Below are 23,460 nucleotides of genomic sequence, written 5' to 3' on the forward strand. Positions count from 1 at the left end.
ATGCCCTAGTGAGAAAATCAAAACAAAAGATGGGTCTAGGGCAGGGGTGGGCAATTATCTTTCCCAGGGGGCCGAATGAGCAACTGAAAATATGTTGGGGGGCCGGGGGCCAAAATTCCAAACTCAATTATGCATAATATACATTTTATTTCTATATAAAAAGCAGTAAATGGCATTGTTTTGACCCCTGGTAAGAGTGTATGTTATTATTTGGCAATTAAAAGGTGAGGTTAGCTTTCAAAAATATCATTTATTCAAATAGAATTTATTTCCAAAATGATAAACAAAATGTGAAACATTAATAACAAAGGGCATTTTGAGTTTCATATACTATTGAAACAAGGATTTTCTTAGCTTTCTAAAGACATCACATCATCTTATAGCAAAAATAAACAAGACATGTCACTGAACTGTGTAAAGAAAAGTGTCCCAATTTTGTAGCTTTTTTTACTTTACATTCCTATATTAAACATTTAATGTTTTCAGAACTGTGAAAAAAAAAGAAAAAAAAATATCAAGTGTCCCATTTCACTTGTTATATTTCCACATTTTAGTGTTCTTCAGTTCTTTTTTTTTCATTCAGTGTGAGAAATCCAGTCTCTGTTGAGCTTTAACAAGTCCATCTGTGAGGATTCGCCTGTTCCCTCGACCCTTTTTCCCTGTTTACTCTCCTCAACAGCCCCCACCCTTGCAGGAACTTTTCCCTGCCTCCTACTCTCCTCAACAGCCCCCACCTTTGGACATTCTTATACTCTTGGCGTTTTTATTGTCTCCTGTGTTTTTTAACTGTGTTCTGTCTTTAGTCTCGTTCCCTTTGTAATTAATTATTAGTTCCTTGTATGTTGTTTTGTTTACTCTGTCTAGTGTTCAGTCTTCTTGTGTAGTTAGTTCTGTTGTGCTTCCCTGTTTATATTCCCCATTGTGTTTGGTCTGGTGTTTTCCTGTAGCCCTGTTAGTTCTGCCTTTCCCTCATGTGTGTCTCGTTTTGCTAATTGCCCTGCTGTCTCTAGTGTTAATTGTTTCCCCTATATCTGGTGTGTGTTCCCTACTATTGTTGTCGGTTCATTGTTTCGGTTCCATGTTGAGATTCCTGTTTGCTGTTGCTCTGCTCTCTGTCTCACGTGATCCTGTTTTTGCCTCATAGTAAGTGTTCCCAAGTATTAGTGTTTGTTTTGTGACCTTCCTTGTTTTTTGCATTTACAGTTCGAGTTTCTGGTTAGTGTTTATTTTGTAGTTAGATTTTGCAATCATTTTCTTGCCAGCTTTGATGAGTTTGTTTTTGTCCTTTGGAGATTCCTTGTTTGTTGCTATTTGCTCCTTTTTGAAGTAAATCTGTTTTTGTTACACTTCACCCCTGGCTCCAAGTGACTCGAATTAAAGGAGCAGTGCTCATATTTGACAATCTACCTTTACCTCTCCCTCGTATCTGTTTGCGCCTGGGCCCTCTGCTAACAATCCCTAACACCATCAAAGTCAGGTTGCATGTCTGAGGTGGAGATGCGAAGCACAGCTGCCAGATGTTCATCAGTGAGAGAGGATCTGTACCTGGACTTGGTAAACGTTATGACTGAGAATGTCTGTTCACATATGTAGGTGGATCCAAAGAGAACCAACATCTTCTGAGCATGTCTCCTAAGCGTATATTGTGCGTGTGAACGTTTTTTTTTTTTTTTTAATGATCATGTAATCTTTCGCGGGCCGGTCAGAATCATCCCGTGTGCGGGCCGTACAATGCCCAGGTCTGGTCTAGGGGCTTTGTTGTGTCTCACACAAGAACTGGAGTCGAAAAGAACCTTGGACGTCTCATATCTCCTGGCCCTTTGGCTGTTGTTTTAAGAAACACTGACAGACTGTCGCCCCCTAGTGTCTGAGCTGTATACTAGTTAAACATATTAACTAGTCAAGGCTGTACAGAGAATATGTATTTATAATAGTATGTAGTAGAATTCCAGCCAAACTGGTGTTTATTGTACTATATACCATGAAGCACAGAATGGCGAAAACACAGAGGTAAAATACATACACTTTTCTTCTCCCGCTCCTAAAGTACAAGAAACGAGACACCTCTGACTTAGTAATGCAGCTGTTGGTTCAGGCTTCCTCTAAATCTCTGTGGAGGGGGGTTGAAACAGGCAGACGCTTATTGAGTAAGAGATAGTGTCTCGTTTGATCCTTCCTGGGAAAGTCAATAACATGGGTGATTTTACAACCCAGGGCCCTAGGCCATCTGGTCCAACAATGAAACTGCCATGGGAGATGCCAGTTTGTCTCTGCTGAAAACAAAAGAGCAGTAAGATCAAAAGAAAAGACCATTTGAAACCACATCGTGACGCAATTCGATGTAAAACGTCACGATAAGGAGTTAGCCAATGAGAGTTGAGAGTAAGTGTCCTCCAATAGGAACACTCGAGGAGAGGTTGGAAAATGCCCGCTTGCCGTAACATTAGAGGCGGAGCTTAAATTTGATATTAGCAGACTCCGTGCTAGTAGAGACACAACAACCCACCCGAACAGAGACCCAGGAAGCAACAAAGAACACACACCCTTTTTCTCCACAACAGACTGAGGAAACCACGCAGCAGAGAGACGGCCGCAAAAACCTACCATCTGAAGAAGCCGAGACGAGACATGCCCATAGATATTGAATATTTAGCCTAAAGTCTGGTGAACCTCGGCATAGTGAGGTCTTCCATCAGGTTTTATTGCAATTGTTCTTTCAAATCTTTGATTTGTATTGATTGAAATCCTTTTTATTAAACACGGGTTCCTTTTCAAACTGCTCGGAACTCGATTTCTTCAACCGCCGCGCCGTGTTCTCTGAAGGTGTACGAGCAGAAAACCATCATATACATGGTTATCTGCATTTGTAGCTCAGTAGTACTTCAAAGAGCTTTTTAAGGTTTAAACACAGCGCAGAGTACGAAGATTAAGCTAGGAAGTTACTACAATTTTGGTGCTGTGGCCCTTGAATAGAAACGTCCGTTTTGAACGAGAACAAAAGAGAATTTTTTTTTGCCTCTTTCTTCACAACAACAACAACAACAACAAATCGTCTTCGCGTAGCTCGGAGAGTTACCAAAGGTGAGTGTTATGGAGTGTACGGGTGTTCAATTCGAACCAACGGGGGGGTTGCTAAAAGTATGACTGTAATTAGATATTAAATGAAATGTTCTGACCAAGGGGTAGCGACTCAAGGCTGTGTGTGATTATGGGTCCTGTGAGCAGGATTTTTAACCACGCTGTGCTGTCGTATTCCTTACAGTAAGGGAGTTAAGCACGAATTTGCGTAGTATTTTCTACAGTAGAAATTTTAGCATAAGTGAACGAGACGCTGCCCGTGGTCGGAACATAAGAATAGGTATGGAAGTATTTAGGAACAATGTCTAGGTTTGTGCTCAGGGTTAAGCAAGGGGAACGTGTGCATAGTACGCCTTATAGTATTGGCTTAAGCACATTTTGCGTAGTATTTTCTACAGTAGAAATGAAGCATGAATAGAGTCTAGTTTTACCCTGGGCACCGCCGGACGTGTTAAATTTAAACAACGATAGGCTGTAACATTAGAATGGTACGTGAGGTAGGCTCGTATGTTGCAAGCTATGCTGTAACATAGGACTCGTATGTTGCAAGCTATGCTGTAACATAGGACTCGTATGTTGCAGCGATAGGCTGTGAACATTAGAATGGTACTTAAGGTGGACTCGTATGTTGCAAGCTATGGTTAAACAATTACTAGTGTATGATGTTTGTGTATGAGTGAAAAGCGTTATGGTTAGGTTTAACATGTGTGAAGTATATAGATTAAATCTGTAAAGTGGCACTTATAATATGACTGAGAACGGTTTTTAATATTGAATCGGGTACACACGCGACGTCCAAAGTGCACACACGCAACGGTAAATGCGCCACCCAACTTCGTGGAGGGGGGCGCGTGCATGCTTGTGTGGACAGAGCGCGTTCTCGTTGGAACTCGTGCGTGTCGTAGCGCGCAACATGCTACAAACGATAGCTCGTTAGCCTCTGAGGCACCGGAGCGAACGGGGGGAAAAGTAGACGTAATTCAAATGTATAAGGTCGATCGATAGTGTCTTGAGATTACGGGGATATGTAGGGCACTTAAAAGTTTTCATATTCGTGGCGGATAAAACCAGTTATGTGATGTTTAAGGTGATCGGGATTATCTAGACCCGACCCGGAAGTCGTTCTAAGCTCGCCGGAAATGACGACGGAGGGGTCAAACTAGTGTTTTGATATTATGTTTTTATATTTCTAATTAGATCACTACACTGGCGTTTTGAGGGAAATAGGATTCTGTTGTGGGGTATGTGGTATTGTATTGACGTTGCGAGGGGACGGCCCGCGCGGCGGAACGGGTCGTTGGGAACGTTTTTATGGGATCATGGGAGCAGCTAAGCTAATGCTACTTAGCCGCGCTAACGGCTAAAGCGGTCGCCGGATGTGACGTCGTAAGCGCGCGCTAGGTTGAAGCTAACGAAGCTAATATGCTAAGCTAACGTGCTAAGCTAACATGCTAAGCTAACTGTGCTGACGTCATGGCATGACGGGACTCTCGGTATGTCTCGCGAGGGGGCGTCCATCTTAGAAAGGGCGCCGAGCGTCCATCTTAGAAGGGGCGCCGAGCGTCCATTTTGGGAGGGTACCGAGCGTCCATCTTGGTAGGGGTGGCGAGCGTCCATTGTTAAGGGGAAGGTGGAGTTTATTGGGAATGCAGTAGGGGGCAGAAGTGTACAGGATGAATATGTTTGGATTCTGCTCACGGAACGTTTTCATTGTACACTCTCTCTCCCCCTCTCTTCTTCTCTCTCTCCCCCTCTCTCTCTTCTCTTTCTCTCTTCCTCTTTCTCTCTCTCTCTCTTCCTCTTTCTCTCTCTCTCTCTCCCTCTCACCTTCCTCCCTCTCTCTTTCTCTCTCTCTCTTTCTCTCTCTCTCTCTCTCTCTCTCTCTCTCTCTCTCTCTCTCTCTCTCTCTCTCTCTCCTCTTTCTCTCTCTCTCTCCCTCTCCCTCTCACCTCCCTCCCTCTCTCTTTCTCTTTCTCTCTCTCTCTCTCTCTCTCTCTCTCTCTCCCCCTCTCTCTCCCCCTCTCTCCCCCTCTCTCCCCCTCTCTCTCCCCCTCTCTCTCTCTCTCTCTCTTTCTCTCTCTCTCTTATTCTCTCTCTCTTTCTCTCTCTCTCTCTCTCTCCCTTTCTCTTTCTCTCTCTCTCTCTCTCTCTCTTTCTCTTTCTCTTTCTCTCTCTCTCTCTCTCTCTCTCGCCTCCCCTCCATCTCTCTCTCTTCCTCTTTCACCCCCCCTCTCTTTCTTTCCTTCTCTCACCCTCCCTCTCCCTTTCGCCTCCCCCTCTCTCCCTCTCCCTCTCACCTTCCCCCCTCTTTCCCTCTCCCTCTCTCTCTCTCTTACCCCCCCCCTCTCGCTCGCTCCCCTCATTTCAACACCGCCTCTCTTCCATGTACTTCCCCCCCCTCGGCCCCCCCCGGAACGCTTCTCTTTCTCTCCTAGGTTAGGGCCTGTATATGGAGTTTTTTATGGGTTTCAAACGCGGTGTAGTGCTAGGTGTATTGTTTATTGCTGTTTACTGTAAGGTTTCAAAGGCGGTAGGTTGAGTTTGGGACTTATTAAGTTGGTTAGGTTACATAGGATGGACAATTGATAAGTATTTGCTGTGTGCTGTGGTGATGTTTGCGGTTATAGTAGTTTGTGTGAATGTTATAGTTTGTGTGAATGTTATCAGGGTGTGTGTGGCGTACGTGTTCAAGACTCTCGGCGCGGCTGGTTCTGCGTCTGGGGACCCACACCGCTCGGTTGCGCCTGCGTATGCAATGATGGTGATGAAGCGTGGCGCGGAGGGTGGCAGGGTAGGTGTGGGCGTTCCGATAAAGCCGTGGTGCCCGGCGTCCGCGCTGGCGACTATTCTCTGATCTGGGTGGTGGACATTCAGGGTTGGGGAGTGGGAGGGCCGGGGCGTGCGTGTGGGTGCGAGGCGGGGGACGTTCCTGGACGACCGTGCGTTGCAATTGACGGGATAGGATTGTGTGTACGATTGTGTTTTTTTCTCCCCATAGTAGGTACGTTTGGAGGGCTGTGTGATATGGGGCGGTGTGCCCGGGGTTCGGTGTTGGGTCTGGTCGGCTATGTGTGGCCGTCCGGCAGGGCACTGGACTCTGGGGATACTGGCCTGGAGCACAGGAGAGGTTGCCGGGATGCTGTCTGCTGTGTACCTGTGGTGAGGTGGGTTTAGGCCGCTGTGGAGAGGCTGTCAAGGTCTTTTCAGAAAAACAGGGTCGACACCTCACGGCGTGCGTGGCGCGGCGTCTGTGGCATTCTTTAGATTACCTCTGGGGGACACGTGTCTGGGTGACAGGTGTCCCCTGGGGGGTGTGGTACTAAATAATGGAAAAGAATGTAAAAAATGAATGTAACTATATTAATCAAGATGTTTTGGTTTTCCGAGGAGTATCAGAATTGGAGCAGGATCAAGCGGAAGTAAAGGAGAGCGGAGATTCAACAAAAAATAGGAACCCAGTGTGTTGACAGAGATCGAACGAGATAAGCTGTATCGTTATATCGTTATTTTCAAACAGATCACACTGTGTCTTGCTAAATATTTTAGTATAGTGTTGCCCGACATTTCCAATGCATAACGAATAGTGGAGATAACAGGGAAATGCCACTGTATTAAGTCTGGATGTGTTTGCTTTCTTTCCATACAGGTGCTCGACTGGACAGGAGCTCTGAACGATTTCCATAACCATCTGGGGAAACGGGCCGGCTGTAATGAGCCTTGGTATAAGTATGAATGATAAGCCAGTTATCAATCCTTGTCTGCACAGTAAAATGTTGACAGTGTGAGTGTTTTAACTCAAGTAAGTAGAAATAGTGGAAAACAGAGAAACTTGTTTTTTCAAACGGTATTACAGGAGCGTTTGAAGTGGAATGAATGACAGAAACATAGGAAGTTCACCTTAGTGGAACATTGATAGGAACAACTGGAGCGGTAAATGCAATATTATTAACAATAGAATAACAACAACAACAATATGGAAAAGGGGCTTAGTGATCGGGCCATTGGGGGGAGTAGGCCGAGAGCCTCTGCAGACATTTCCCAGATAGACTTTACCAGTGATGATGATCTGATCAATATGGACTTCTCTCATGTGACCAGTACGACAAAAGGACTGGCAATGTTGACTTTGGTTCCAATACAGGGGAGTGAACCAGTGACGACGGTGGTACTCCAACCAGAACCGATTCAAGCTGGAGTGTCCATTGCAGGCGACTGCAGTTTAACCAAGGTACAGAAAAAGAGACTGAGGAGGGCGGCGTTGTTACAGCGGTCCCGTGAAATCCACTCTGGCCGGATGGCTGGAACTGAGACCGACAGCAGGTATGGAATACACGAACAGCTTCTACAGCCCCCATGTCCAACCTGCCCTCAGCACCGAAGCCAAGATGAGAGGCGGGAAGAAACACATTCCATTCGGAGGACACAACGACTTTGTGGTCAAACCCAAACACATGGTGATGGAGAACCCCTCCCCCATCAGGCCGTTCCAGTACGTGTGTGCTCCAGACAGCGAGCAGACCCTCCTCGCCGCCCCGGCCCAGTTCCTGCTGGAGACCTTTCTGCAGAGCTGCTGCCACAGGCTGTTCCCCAAAGCCGTCCGGAACAGAACCAACCCTGTGCTGTCCATCGACAGCTACCTCAACATCGGCCCAGCCCTGTGATGGGAAGGCAAACCGCCTGTGCTGAGATGGGGGAAGAGGCAGCATCCTATAGACAACAGAGAGCGTTTGTGACAGCGTTCGAACAACACGAGGCAGTTCATCGAGATCTGATGAAGATACAGCTGGAGATTGGTCAAGCCGCACACGAGATTCAGAGATTGGGACGAGAACTGGCAAGAAAGGCTGCGCTACTAGAAGCGACAGCTGTTGAAATCATGCTTCAGGCGTCTGACCTAGGCCGCCGTGATCAAAGAGTGCCCTGTGCTCCGTTGCCCGGACAGGGAACTGGGCCGCGATACAAAGAGTGGCAACCACGGCCGAAAGGAGGAGGCAGACCCCGGAATCCGGGAGGATTCCGGCCACGGGTGGTGGTGTGTTGGACATGTGGCGTGACTGGTCATATCTCACGGGAGTGTGCGAACAATGGCCCGGCTAGCTCAGTCGGAAGAGAATGAGACTGATTAGAATAAGGATAGAGATGATGATACATAGATAAGGTTTGATTAGGTGTGCGAGTTACTAAAATGGTTTGGAAGACTAACCAGGGTAAGTTGGGGCTATAGAGGGATGACGTAACTGAATATTGCATGAGCTAATCAAACTAACAAAATTAATGGTTTTAGACAGGAACAATGGAACATTTAATGTTAGACAGAGTTGGAAACAAAGGACTATTTAATTTTGTTGCAGGGGTATTTATGCCTCTAGATGATAGTTAATTCTATTGGATGAGTGTGTAGCATTTAGGCACTCACAATTTTTTTTGTTTTTGTTTGACTATATTTTTTAGGAACTGGCTGGCTGGGAGGGATCTCTCGCTGGTCAGGGATAGCAGGTGGTGGTGACACAGCGAGACTGGTAGGAAGTCTGATATAATGAGCTGGAAACTGAGAATGGACGGGAGCTGGTTCATGGTTTGTTTTCCGCTCATTAAGAGTCCAGATGTAGAATCTGGGGGGTTGTGTCACATGTTGGGTTATGTTAAGGGTTGGGGGAACATATTTCTCTGTCTATAGAAAGCTCTGTAGGTTTCTGGTCGCAAATTGGCCAGATAGTGTTCATGTAGGGTGCAGACATGTGAATTTGATGATTGACTTATGGGAGGCTCTGCACCGGCTTGTTGAAAGCTGGCGGAGTGTGTGTGATGAGTGTTTAAAGAGACTGTGGTTTGTTGACCATGCACATAGGTTCTGTTGGTGATTGGCCTCGTCTAGAGCTGGCTGTCCGGACCGAGGAGCTGTCGGGAAACAAGGTATTGATAGTGAAATAATGAATATTCCACTTTTAAGGGTGTGGATAGTTGTGTTGAGCTTGAGATATTTGATCTAGTAAAACAGTACAGCACAAATAAGAAATGAGACAAAGGTGATTTGATTGGATGCTAACGTAAGCAGCTGTAAAATACATAGATAAATGATTTGGAGAATTATGTATTGTCAAAATGCGGAACAGTAGAGAATGTATCTGCGAAAATAAATGTTTCCAATCTATTATGTGTTTTGTAAATAATAATCCAAAATGCAAATAAGGACAGAGGGAAAATCGTTACCGAGACCTGCACACAACAAAGAGGAGGCTGTGGTTAGCACAAGGTACAACAAGAAGAGAACGGTTAAAAACGAATTAAAAATAAGCTGGTAATGATCTGTCAACACACAGGACTGATTTGGTTGAACGCTCTCCCTCTAGTACGGTTGGCTTGTCGTTCGTGCGAACTTCGCGGTCTGCGTTTGACACCGCACGAAATGATGCTAGGTCGCTGCATGGTAGTACCAGGTTTGCGCGCGACAGGCAAAGGTCCGAGTTTGGACATCCTGGACAACGACATGCGTGAGTACGTAAAATACATGTCGGAGATACACAAAAGTATTCTGGTTCATGTCTCCAGTAGACAGGAGCATGAAACCGGGGATGAGGTGAATAGGCAGACTACACCTCAAATCATACCAGGCGACTACGTTTATGTCAAAGTATTTAGACGCAAGTGGTTTGGCGCGAGACGGGAAGGGCCATACAAAGTCGTTCGAGCCACCGAGAGGGCTTTACAAGTTGAAGGATCGCCTATGTGGTTTCACGTTACTCATTGTGTAAAAGCAACCAATACGGACCAAGAATGGGAACCTGAACCACAAGACCTTGACGGTAAAACCGGGGCGTCGCAACCATCACACGAAGGCGAAGTGAAGGCGGCGCTAACCCCAAACGATGGGGAAAACCCGGATGATTATGGCGAGCCAGACCGAGGGGGCCACGATTGGCCACCAGTAGAAGATGAAGGTTTTTTACAGGAACCAGACAGAGGAGAGGATTATGAATTGGAACATAATAACTTCTCCTCTGTGGACATGGAGAAGGTACCAGAAGAGCCAGAGGAACCAGTGCTTAGCACAAGCCCGGAACAAGATACTCGACCACAACGAGTCATCAAGAAGCCTAAACGATATACATAGGCAAAGGAAGGGATAGTGTAACTGATAGGCCTTGGAGAGGGCGTGTACATATTAATTTTTGATTTTTGATTTTTCATTAGCTAAGCTCTCTCCTTTTTTAGAAATGTTTAGATAGTAAATGCAATGTAAGGTCTTTTCTTTCAGAGTGAATTGCACAAAACAGACACATTTGGATAAAAAACACATAAAGTATAGTCTAAAACCTGGTAATTGGTACGATCATCTTTTTGTATAAAGGGACGGACCTAGACGGAAGTGAAATTGATATAACTGATAACATTGTATATAACCTGCAAAATGAGTGGAAATTGTTAAACGGTGTGAGTGAATAGAGAACTGTGTAAATAAAAGATGGGTCCATAGTCGGTCAGTAGGGGAGGGAGTAATGTGGGTGTTGAAAGCAAATGATACTAACAAATATGGAAAATGAGTCAGAAGGATTCTGGAAAGGTTTGGCTTTGAGGTAATTAGGTTAAACAGTAAGGTTAAGGTAATTGTAAACAGTTTGTTTGAGGAATTACTAACATGTATCTTGGGGATTATCAATCCCCAAACCGGGGAAACTGTAGTAGAATTCCAGCCAAACTGGTGTTTATTGTACTATATACCATGAAGCACAGAATGGCGAAAACACAGAGGTAAAATACATACACTTTTCTTCTCCCGCTCCTAAAGTACAAGAAACGAGACACCTCTGACTTAGTAATGCAGCTGTTGGTTCAGGCTTCCTCTAAATCTCTGTGGAGGGGGGTTGAAACAGGCAGACGCTTATTGAGTAAGAGATAGTGTCTCGTTTGATCCTTCCTGGGAAAGTCAATAACATGGGTGATTTTACAACCCAGGGCCCTAGGCCATCTGGTCCAACAATGAAACTGCCATGGGAGATGCCAGTTTGTCTCTGCTGAAAACAAAAGAGCAGTAAGATCAAAAGAAAAGACCATTTGAAACCACATCGTGACGCAATTCGATGTAAAACGTCACGATAAGGAGTTAGCCAATGAGAGTTGAGAGTAAGTGTCCTCCAATAGGAACACTCGAGGAGAGGTTGGAAAACGCCCGCTTGCCGTAACATTAGAGGCGGAGCTTAAATTTGATATTAGCAGACTCCGTGCTAGTAGAGACACAACAACCGACCCGAACAGAGACCCAGGAAGCAACAGGAAACACACACCCTTTTTCTCCACAACAGACTGAGGAAACCACGCAGCAGAGAGACGGCCGCAAAAACCTACCATCTGAAGAAGCCGAGACGAGACATGCCCATAGATATTGAATATTTAGCCTAAAGTCTGGTGAACCTCGGCATAGTGAGGTCTTCCATCAGGTTTTATTGCAATTGTTCTTTCAAATCTTTGATTTGTATTGATTGAAATCCTTTTTATTAAACACGGGTTCCTTTTCAAACTGCTCAGAACTCGATTTCTTCAACCGCCGCGCCGTGTTCTCTGAAGGTGTACGAGCAGAAAACCATCATATACATGGTTATCTGCATTTGTAGCTCAGTAGTACTTCAAAGAGCTTTTTAAGGTTTAAACACAGCGCAGAGTACGAAGATTAAGCTAGGAAGTTACTACAAGTACTATCGACATGATAATATTTTCTGATCACAATGTTGTATTCCTACGTTCTCTGCACTTTCCCATTACAGATGTATGTGTATATGTATGCCTGCTGTCATTGTCATTGTTGTTGTTTTATTTGTTTGTTCAATGGTGAGACCAAAGACAAATTTCCACATTGTGGACAATAAAGTGAAACTAAACTGCTGGTAATGAGACAATATTGTGGTATTTAATAAACTGGACCATGACTTCCTCACTGAGGGAACAATTCGGGTTCCAACAGCGGAACCAGTTGAGAGCCGTGGTTCTGAGGGAACACAAGCCTGATGGAAATGTAAAGTTTGTGAGGAGGTGATCCCCATAATTGGCACGGGGGCAGTGTATGCTTTCCAGGATGTACTTGTTTGGGCATTTTAACATTTCATTGGAGGGCTTAGCTATTTGGCACACAAGACCATCCCTGGGCCCAGAGGCACACGCTACTAGAGCCAAATGTAATGATGGAGTGTAAGTCTCCGTTTGTGTCCCGTTCTGATTACAACACCTATAAAAGCTCATTACGCTGTTGCTGTAAATGGTGCGCAGGAAAGTACTATAGGAGCTGAGAAACACACAGAACAAAACAGTGTCTTGTAAAACCCTCAGGGGAACTTTCTAATTAAACGCTCACCCTTTCTCCCCCCCAATAAATGGCAGGGATTTCAACCCTTTTCCTACATGTCATATTCTCTCCACGCCTCGGGCCACGCAGACAATGCCAGGAGTTGGGAGTCCATGTTCGAGGAATTTGGTTTTAGGATGGTTTTAATTGTTTTCCACGTAGAATAGTTTTTCCAAGCTACTGTTAAAACGGGAGGCCTCGGCTGAGGGCTTCCCTGGGATGTTGGCAGGCTGCAGTGTGGCCATATGTGGGGGTTTGGTACAGACAACCTGACTACTCTGCACCTCTGATGAGCTGGGCCGTCAGCAGATGGCAGTACTTCTGATGCTATACCGCAGATACTTGAATGCCTGCTGACTGAGGCTCCAGGTATGGGGTGTTTCTGTTATGTTGAAGGTGCTGTATGCCGTTGTGTTGTTGTATGATAATGCTGGGAGGCCAAATCCACTGTAATGTTATTATATATTTTTTCTTAATTACAATAACAATAAGCAATTGATGTGCAATACAAATAAATACTGCACATCTCCTTTTATGTTTTCATTGCATTTCACAACACAAACAAATCTGATGTAATTGTCCTGTTTAGGGATGATCTCACTGTGTATACGATGGGCGTTAAGATTTGGAAATGGCAAATGTATTAATACATGTATGTAATGCTTGTTGTGTCCTACATAACAACACATATTTAGACTTTTTCCACATAACCCTTTCCCCACATATATATATATAATTTATTACAATACATTACAATACAATTTATTACAATACAATACAATACATTGATAAAAAAAACTGTATTTACACACTGCTCAAATGTGCACATTGCTCATTGCACATCACACCACATTTTATTATTGGAAGCTATTAATAGTCGAGGGACCACAATAAATAGATGTTCACTCTTCTTGCTGTAAAGTACTGAAATAAGTGACAACAAAGGAATCTGAACCTGAAAAAAATATTGCTTGACTGGTTCCTTATCTTAACTATTACAGAAATACATATTGAACAACCACAACATATTTTGATTGAAGACCATGTTAGTGACTGTCTTGGATTGTGTGAGTAGACAGGAAGTAGCCTCTACTTCAGTCTACCTGCTAGACACCCCCCACCGAGCACACGCCAATCAACCACTGGATCGTCCAATCGCCGGGCTCGTGAGCCCCTTGACTCCTCCCCCGGTGTATAATTGAAGTTTCTTTAGTTTCTCCGGCGGAGTAGTGGTGCTGCTCACTCATACTACTACACACACACACGCGCGCACACACACACACGTACACGCACACACGCAGTGTAGTCCGCGTCTGTGGAAGAAGGGATTAAAAAAATACACAATCGTCGGGACTAGCATGTATTCCAGGACGCTAAACGCGTGTGTTGTGACCCTGTGTCTGTGGATTATACTCGTTGTCTCCGCGAGGAAGCAGGATGACTCGTTCTTCACGGGCAGCGTCTACCGCGCGAGGTGCGCGTCCAGATGCCTCAGCCTGCACATCACGCGCATCTCAGCCTTCTTCAAACACTCACAGGTAGGAGCGTCGCTTTATTTATTATTATTCTTTACTTTGGACTTTCCGTTATTATTATTCTTTATTTTGTATCCCAATACAATATCATTAATTCTGGTATCGCGTGATTTCATCAATTGAGAAGCCCAGTATGAATCACTATGAATTGAATATCACTATGAATTGAATGTCACTAACTATGAATTGAAAATGGGGGGGACCCTGATGTAAACAAGACAAACGTCTTTCTCTGGTCTGCATCCCCTTATTAACAATTGTGTGTATTGAGCCGTACTGTATCTGTATTGTACCCATTCTGCAATCTGTTAAATAAAGTTTTCATTCATTCATTCACCCACGTGTTCTCTTTAGTTTAGGTGACCTGCTTGTGTTTTTTTTTGTTCTTAATAATAGCCGGGAGGTCACATCACACACAACTGGTGGTGCTGAAATACTTCTTCTCTCCCAGACAGTTTTCCTTCCTTGTCTGTGATGATATTATTATGACGGGCAGAAAAGTGATACTATTATAGCCTACGTTGATAGTCGCTTGCGGTTCGTAGGGTTCTCGTTACACTCTGTCAGTCACACTGTAATACGGGCGTCAGAGGGGGAACAAGCCAACGTTGTAATTGATATATAGCTGCACATCCCAATGGAAAGTGTCACCAAGAGTATTTGACTGCCAGTCGATGCCAACACAGACCGTAATATGTTGGTTATTGCCACACATTTGTACCAGTTGCCTGCATCCTCCTGGGTGGTGGGATGCTGTTGTAAGCATATCTGGGCTAATTAACATATTGCATTATGCAGACACAAGGGTGGAGCAGGGCGCATTTTACACACGCAGTTGGTGGAGCCAACCCCAGTTTAATCAGTTTTTTTTTTCTTTATTGATTATTTAAAATTCTTTTCTTGGAACATCTTAACTCTATTCTTTATTGTGGTCAGTTATGAATGACCGGAGAGGGTGTTCACCACATTCTGTTTCACAATTCTGTTGCCAATGATTTCTTTTTCCTAGAGTAGCCTAACTTTGTTTGGCTTCAAACTGAGTAGGGCCTGAATCTGCCTCTCTGATTCATCACGGCAGTGTCTCAACAGTATAGATTCCCACATGGACCATATTGTGGTGCAGACAGTGTATGTTTGAAGGATAATAACAGTTGATTTAACGGCTTAATAACACATTTGAATGTGTTACAAAAGTGTATGAGCCATTAGAGGGAGTTATAACTATATTTCATGAATAAACTCAGACATCAACCTCTCATGGCTGTAACATATACCTGACTATAGTATTGATAGAGGGGCATTGTGAGTTCTTTCACACTTATCAATAATCACAATTATATTCTAGTTCGTTATTTAACGTCCTTATTATATATTCTAGTTGTCCTCTTTAAGTAAAGTGTTATACCCTTTGAAGTCATTTGCTAAGGAATTAGCTTTGTCCTTAGGGTGATTTGGTATGTGTCGTCACTAGTTGTTGTTCACCCTCCACTGAGCCCACTGTTCTCTCTCTCTCTCTCTCTCTCTCTCTCTCTCTCTCTCTCTCTCTCTCTCAGAGAAAAGACTGGCCTCTGATCCCTCTATCCCCTTTTCACCAGCTATATCTATCTGCTGCACCCCCCACCACCACACCTTTTCTTTTTTACTCACAGCATTTGCATGTGCAAGGAGCCTTTCATTCTCTATAACCACTATTAATGAATCACTAATTGTGGGGAGGTATTGTGTGAAGCAATGTAAAAAAAAAAAAAAAAATTAATTAACCACTCTGTGTGGATCAACTGAGTATATTGACCCCCCTTTGACCCCCCCCCCCTGAGTCATCTATCAACTTTAATGTCTGAGAGCGTCTTAATTAATCTAATGTTGCTCAAAGAACTGTATTGTGCTGAAGGGGGTATTTTAAGGGTATTTTAAGACTTTTAGAATCCCCCCCACACTATTGAACAGAGCTCACACATTATTTAAAAAAAAATCATTTGATATACCGCTATACAAATGTACACATTTAGACCATGTATGACAACTCTTCTTAGAAACCAATATTATTATTGTTTTCAATGATAGTTTTGTATTTGTCACATTTCTATACAGAGGAGGGCTGTTTCGCATGCCATCGTGCCGCGTCACCAAGACACGCTGCTCTCCGCTCTAGCTGTCTTTAGACGTGAAGCCTACTAGACGTGAAGTCAGCCACCGGCCCCATTGAGGGACACATGAGAGATTGAGAATTGATGAGGCCCCATCTCTAATGGGGAGCTAATAGCCTGGATAATTGACTGCAGAGCCTGGGTGTCTGTGGCAGGAATGACCTCAGGTGTATGCATAGGGGGAGGAAATGAGAGGGAAACATTTGTTTAAAGACAGGGGGGGGGGGGGGCATTTTCTTTTAGGTTGGTGATAAGGAGGGGGGGGGGGGGGCTGCTTGAGCAAGCTTGTGTGGGTCCGAGAATAGAAGGCAATTGTTGTTGATAGCTAGGAGGAGGACTGTCCTTATGAGCTGTGTTCTCAGCGACTCTTTCATGTGGAAATGGGGGTCTGGTCAGCTGCAAAAACACATGGCTCTCACCCCCCCCCCCCGGTCCCCTCCCCTCCTCTCCTCTTCACCCTCCCACCCCGCTGCCCTCTGGCCCCCCCTCAGTCCCTGCCACCAAATGCCACAGCATCGCACCTCGTCGACTCTACGGAGTGGATAACATGCGGCGCTACGGCTACCGATGCTCCCCCGCCACCAGGGTCACCTTCCCGCTAAATGCAGGGGGCCCCCCGCTCCCTCCGCCTGGACTAAATGTGATAAGCTCTAATGTACTGTTGCCACAACACTGGAGCATGCTCAGTCAGCATGACCCTACAGGTGGATCTCTCTGCTCCCGCTGCCATATCTTATTACAGGAGGCAGCTATGGTGGGGGGGGGGCAAGCTTGCGGCTCCGCGCTGGAAATGATGGAGACGGCAGACCTCTTAATACAACTCGGAAAGCATTCATCCTTCTGGGGTCATTTAATACTCGATAATGAAACCAAGACACACAACGCTTTCCTGTTTCATGGACATTTATCTTTTTAGTAGTGTGTGAGAAGGGGGGGGGGGGGTTGGAAGTTGGCCTACTGTTAGTGATATTCTTTTCATATTTCTCATTAGTAACATTTGGGATGAAGTAGTCTATGAGGAGTGTTACCTTATTTTGATTATGGGACAAGAGCCAGTTTGTGTTCCCTTAACACATTTAGCAGCCGGAATTCTTACGATCTGTTTTTCATATCGTTTTTTTTTTTTTTTTTTTTTTTTTAATCTTTTTCCCCCTCCATTTTCCTCCGATTTTCTCCCATCCCAATGTTAGTCGTATGCCAATTCCCAGTCCCTTCCTGGTCGCTGCGCACTTACCCCCCACAGTCAGATCATCTGGGAGAGTGGAGGCTACCACGTGCTTCCTCCGACACACGTCCAGCCAATCACCGCTTCTTTTCACCTGGCAGCGCGGATTCTCATTGAGAGGGCGTAGCGTGTGGAAGGATCACACTATCCCCCTCGAGTCCTATCCGCGCTTAGCAGGCGCCCCGACCGAACTGTAAGAGTCGCTGTTTACAACGACCCGGACCCACCCCGCCAGCTTCTCCCACCCTCTAATACAGCCAATTGTATTAGTGTGAACGGCCAGCCAAGCTGGTGACAACCCCGGAGCTGTGAGCTGGATTCGAACAGGCGAATCCAGCTCACAGCTCCGGGGTTGGTGACGAACGCAATCTCCGCTCGGCCACCTAACCGCCCCCATATCGGCTTTTCTAATCAATTTGTACACGTTCTGCATACAGGGCAGTGAAACTGACAGGAATTTAGCACTCGCAGCTGCTGTGAACTCCCCTCCCACGCAAGCTCTGTTCTGTCCCCTTCTATGTGGCTGAGTCAAGAGTGGCAAATCAAGAGATTTGGCTTTAATTGTCGCCAATTATGACCGAGTGTGAAGTGGAAACAGACCGCCGAGTCGGGAGGGAAAAACTCAAGGGATGCTTGTGCCGTTTGGGTGTCAGATTTACAGCGAGTTCAGATTTATTAAATGTATTTATTGACGTTTTAGCCCTCTTATGGGGGACTTGTCACCCTAGTACAATAGACAGAGAGAGGGGAACACCCAGTCGTAAATATGAGCCTTAGACACTTTAAAATATGAAGGGTGAACCGGGGGCTCCCCGAGCTACTAATACATTCTGAAAGCATCAGCCTTGTGTTGAATTATTTATGTGAGGACCCGTAAAGCCAAATACAAGGTGTGTCCACGAGGTCTTGTTATTACATTCAAGCTCGTAAAAAATCTTAACATTTTTATAATTCAGTCTTTCATTTCCAGTGTGCGACGGTAGTGAAGTTTAAGCATTCATCGCCACTTGTGAGAGTTGTGTTTTTAGTGAAGGGGGGGGGGGGGGGGGGTACTAAACTACTGGAAGGTCGTTTTTCCACGTCCCTCTTGTTGCTGCCCTTTGATATTAAATAAGTTTGGAGTGGAATCAAACTGCAGCCGGTAGTCTCATGTGTAGAGGTTTTCATTAGTGAAGACAGCGGATGAATAGGGGTCTATGCTGCTTGGCCTCACCTCTATTTAAATGCTTTTAAAGCACGACAGTCCTGTCTGTAAATCTCAGCTCTCTGCAGCAGTGGCCGCTGCACCCTTCAGCTACCTACCTCCTCTGACAAACATATCTGACCGGAGACAACCTCAGACCATCGTTAACATGCACACTGTACAATAGGGCTGTGACCCCAAGGATTCCAAGCTTCAACCGCTGCCATGGTAATCCATGTCAAAAATCACTATTCAAATGCTTTTTTTTGGTGTTTTTTCTCCTCCAAAATGTGCCTACATCAGCACAAGATATAGTTTGTACAGTAAATATCAATCCAACGTTCAACATTTTGAAAATCACTTCTCAGTCAAGGACATTGTAAGAAAACCAATCTACCCACCACAGCTTTCATCCACCCGCCACATTGAAACCTTTTGGGGGGAATAACGAAGCTTCGATTACTCGACGATATAATAATTACTACTGAAGATTCAAAGCCCCAGTAATGGTAATCGGGAGAAACAGCACCAACTGTACAATATGATATGATGCGTCACGTTGTCAGCATTTCCCATACACAGACTTTATTTGTGGTAGCCCACCACAGTGTCAGACAGGCCCGCCACAAATAGATTCCCCAAACTAATAAAATAACACATTAAAAGGGCTTATTGTGTCCCATGCCATTCTTCTTTTCCACTGCTTGCCTACCCGTGCCTGCCTGACCACGAATAACTTAAGACCCTGTGGAAAACAGTTTGCTGCAAATAATACGGTACACTTAATATGATATAATATAATGGTATCACGCTTTCATTAATTGTCCACGGTCATGGAAATTGTCATTGCTATACGCCAGCATAGACAGCACGGTAGTAGCACAGTAGTAGCACATCATCTTCAAATATAGAAATTACATGAGGCAGGACCCCTCTCAATCGATCGATCGATTAATCAGTGACCTCTTCAGTTGATTAGTAATTTTTTATGCTTTTTAAAAAACATTTTCATTAGTCAGTAGTAGTCATGACTGGAAAACAATAAACACATCTCGTGCATCACAGAAGTATTTACAGTGTGCTTTGGCACTACATAAAGGCTACGTTTAAGGAGGGCCATTTTGCATGATTGCATTCATTTGCATTCAAGTGCTGAACAGTGACCATACAGTCATTCAGTCAGTCAGAAACTTGCATATGAACCACCTTGGATGTAAAGAGAAGAACACATTAGCTCACTATCACAACACCTATCAAATAATTCATGCCTGGTGAATAATTGATGAAAGGAACGATCAGAGAACCCCATGCCCATTTCAGGCAAGGCCTAAATGACCAGACCCCTGTGTTGCAGCCCTGGATGAGTGCACTCGGGGGTTAGTTATTTTTGTGTCAGCTGAGAACCCCTGGGTAGTTGAAGGCCATGCAGGGAGTGGGGACGCTGGTCTTTGACCCGTCTCAAGACTGAAATGTCACATACAAGGAGTCTGCCGACACCCTCAAAATAGTCTTGGATTTTCAGTTTCTTTAAACCCCTTTCAGGTGTGTGATGAGAATTCTGAGAGCGGAACATAATCGGAAATGATCACCAGCACTACACGCTGCATGTGGCAACAGATGGCCCCCAAAAATGAGCAGAAATGGAAATGGGTTTAAGTCAAATGGAAGGGACCCGTGGGGAAAGACAAGATTCTCATTCTCAAAAGGAGGAATGCCGTCCTCGGCGGCGAAGCAGGGTTTTTGTCCCATGTTCCTCTCAGATGTCTAGACAATACAACGTGCCCCTGACCACCTGCTACGACTTCTCAGCTGACACCAGCCATGATATATCACTGGATCCCTGTTTACACCGCTCAAACAGAGACACTTATAAAACTGCGAGCTCACCTAAGCCCTCTCTTGCGTCAAATGCAATCCAAGTCAGAAGTATGTTTTTTTTTATTTACGTATTTTTTATTTGTCAGGGACCAGGGACGGTAGACATTGTAAAAGGAAAGGTTAGAACATTGAAACAGATGCATTGGCATGAAGCTTTCTAGCCAGAGCTATTTTTTTTTTAAATCTTTTTCCCCCTCCTTTTTCCTCCGATTTTCTCCCATCCCAATGTTAGTCGTTATGCCAATTTCCAATCCCCTTCCTGGTCGCTGCGCACTTACCCCCCACAGTCGGTCTGGGAGAGTGGAGGCTACCACGTGCTTCCTCCGACACACGTCCAGCCAATCAACCGCTTCTTTTCACCTGGCAGCGCGGTTTCTCACTGAGAGGGCGTAGCGTGTGGAAGGATCACACTATCCCACTTAGATCCTATCCGCGCTTAGCAGGCGCCCCGACCGAATTGTAGGAGTCGCTGTTTACAACGACCCGGACCCACCCCGCCAGCTTCTCCCACCCTCTAATACTGCCAATTGTATCAGTGTGAACGGCCAGCCAAGCTGGTGACAACCCCGGAGCTGTGAGCTGGATTCGAACAGGCGAATCCAGCCGCTCCGGGGTTGGTGACGAACGCAATCTCCGTTACGCCACCTGACCGCCCGCCAGAGCTCATTTGTAATCGCTGTCCACGGTTAGGCATTTGAATTCAATACATGAACGGCCGTGGGCTCAAATTTTGTCAATTTAACCTCAACCCTGGGACCTTAAAGCAGCAGTCTTTTCACTGTCGGGGACCAGCAAACAGTTGTATTTTATTTGTCTTACTCTTGGGCATCGGCGAGCAGTTAATATTGTCTCCTTGAGTGACCGTCACCTTCAGGACTTCAGTGAGAACTAAAGAAAAACAGCCTGTTTCTGACCAAGGCACCGCGCACTCAGCAGCCACGTCCCCAAGGACCGGCACTGCTTGTTGGCCCTGATTTTGAGAAGCTCTTATGTTTTGCAGAGAGAGGATATCTGGAAAGCATTGGTCCATCGCGAGTCCTTGACAGTTGTCGGGGACGGGGACTGCATAATGTTCCGCCTGGTGGTGCGGAATGCCACCGCGCTGAAGTCAAAGGGATGAAGTCCTGACCTATAATTATTCCCGATTGGTCCCTGACATGGAGGGGTCAGGTCCTGGACAGCTGGGGCAACAACCCCACTGAGCTGTCTCTGCTACAGGCGGGATGCTGTCACACTGCAAAATTAGCCCCTCCACGGATCCGGCCCCGACGCCTCCCGTCTGACGGATTGGGCCGAGGAGAGGTGTCAAAAACTGGACGGGTGATTTAGGAGGTGGTCTAGAGTTGTGACAATCTGTGTAAATTATCTTGAGGGATTGGCTCCACAGTGTAAATGTCAAGGATTTTATTTAGTGTGTGTCATGGATCGGAGATTCTGGACTTTGACTGATGCTTTTTCATACATTAACACTTTAATCGCCGGAAACGCCGAAACTCGTCATTGCCCGCCATGCTCATTCTGCCGAAGACGCCGTAACACATCTTTGATATCAATATTTCAAAAATCTGTGATCGAAATCATATTTCTCCTCCGGGGACCTGAGATATACTGCTGAGCTCCACTCAACCCTCGAACGGTTCAAGAGCGCCATCTGGTGGCCGATCGGCAGATCGCCCAAACAGCAAACAGGAAACTGGTGCTCATCCAAATTCGGTCCGACCACTCGCTATAGCTCCCGGGACTCCATCTTGACACACTGGATAATCGATCGCTCACCCTAACTCAATAAACAACATGATTTGGACGTATATACTATTATACAACCTGGAAATGGATCCGGTATTTCTCCATCCCATAATAGAAAAAATTCTGTCCCACGCTCATCCCCCAACGGCGCGAGGAAGCCACGGTGAGTTTCAGCGTTATTTTCTAACGTGTTCCATATAAACTGCTCTGATGATCATATGACCCACACTAGATGAATGATATAACGTTGCCCACGGAATTATAAACGACCCCCCGCCCATCCGGTCAACATCAGATGATACGTAGTACCTCCAGTTGAAATTTTTTATCTGGCACCGATCGCTACCAAACTGTATTTGATCATCAATATAATGCATTTGGGGCTATAAATCAAGTTCTGGAGAAAGCTGCAGAAAACGATAAAAACATACTTATACTTTAGACCGTATTTTAGTATGAATATGTGAATGAAAAAGTATAACGTTGCTACACCCTGAACAATAGATATAGGACATTGAATGGGCCATAATAATGTCAATTTAGCAATAGAATTTAAAAAGTTATAGCCCTGCAAAGAAGGGGAACTTCTCCATAGACAAATAGAGCTGGCTAGGGATGGTAAATTATGAATTTAACCATGGCGATCAAAGTGTTAATATACTCAACGCATATTTTAATCATGCTGTATACAGTGCAATATTTCCATAAAGAATGTGTCGATTGTGTACCACAGAGGAATATAATTAATGTTCTGATCAATATACAGCCAAATGGTGAGAACGCCATTTCCCTCCATTCTATATAGGACATGTTAATCCACTGATGTGTGTATGCTGAACTCAATTGAACTGCCTCTCTCAGGTCTCAGCCTAGTCCATATCTACTAGGCTGGGTATGTGGTGACAAAATATAAACAAACCTTTTCTTCTTTCCTGATTTGCCAAGATCGAAGTTCATCGGCGTCTTTGAAATACTGAATTTATGTATATCACTTATTAGAATTTTGTTGACTGCACCTTTTTTGGGGGGAGGAAGAAAGCCTCCGCTCTAGACGTGACCGACCGTGCGATCATGAATGCCTTTGAAGCAGTCTGACCGTTATATCCTTGACACCAAAAAGCACAGCACTTACTGGTACTGGTTGGCGAATTAAAACCCCTTTAATGATAAGTTCTCTCCCGAGGTCTCATGGGAAATTGGAAATGTGGAGTTGGAGGAGGGCTTTGAACTTGACATTGAACTTAAGCAGACTTTTTTCCCCCTGTTGCTCTCAGACCCTTAAGGTTTGTCCGACCCACCTCAGTGCCTTATTATAGAAGAACATGGTTTGCACA

The 23,460-nt window shown here is 45.0% G+C and overlaps 1 protein-coding gene across 2 annotated transcripts in view; it reads left to right on the forward strand.

Moving 5' to 3' along the window:
• Positions 1–13,671: 13,671 nt before the first annotated feature.
• anos1 (anosmin 1) overlaps positions 13,672–23,460 on the forward strand; it is a 193,773-nt gene continuing 183,984 nt past the window's right edge. For both annotated transcript variants that reach the window (XM_084311629.1, XM_084311630.1), the window contains exon 1: positions 13,672–13,950. In XM_084311629.1, coding sequence (XP_084167755.1) covers positions 13,771–13,950 — 180 coding nt within the window. In that variant the 5' untranslated portion in view covers positions 13,672–13,770. The remainder of the gene's footprint in view (positions 13,951–23,460) is intronic.

Source organism: Notolepis coatsorum (genome assembly GCF_963971535.1).
Source record: "Notolepis coatsorum genome assembly, chromosome: 3".
Classification (NCBI taxonomy): Eukaryota; Metazoa; Chordata; class Actinopteri; order Aulopiformes; family Paralepididae; genus Notolepis; species Notolepis coatsorum.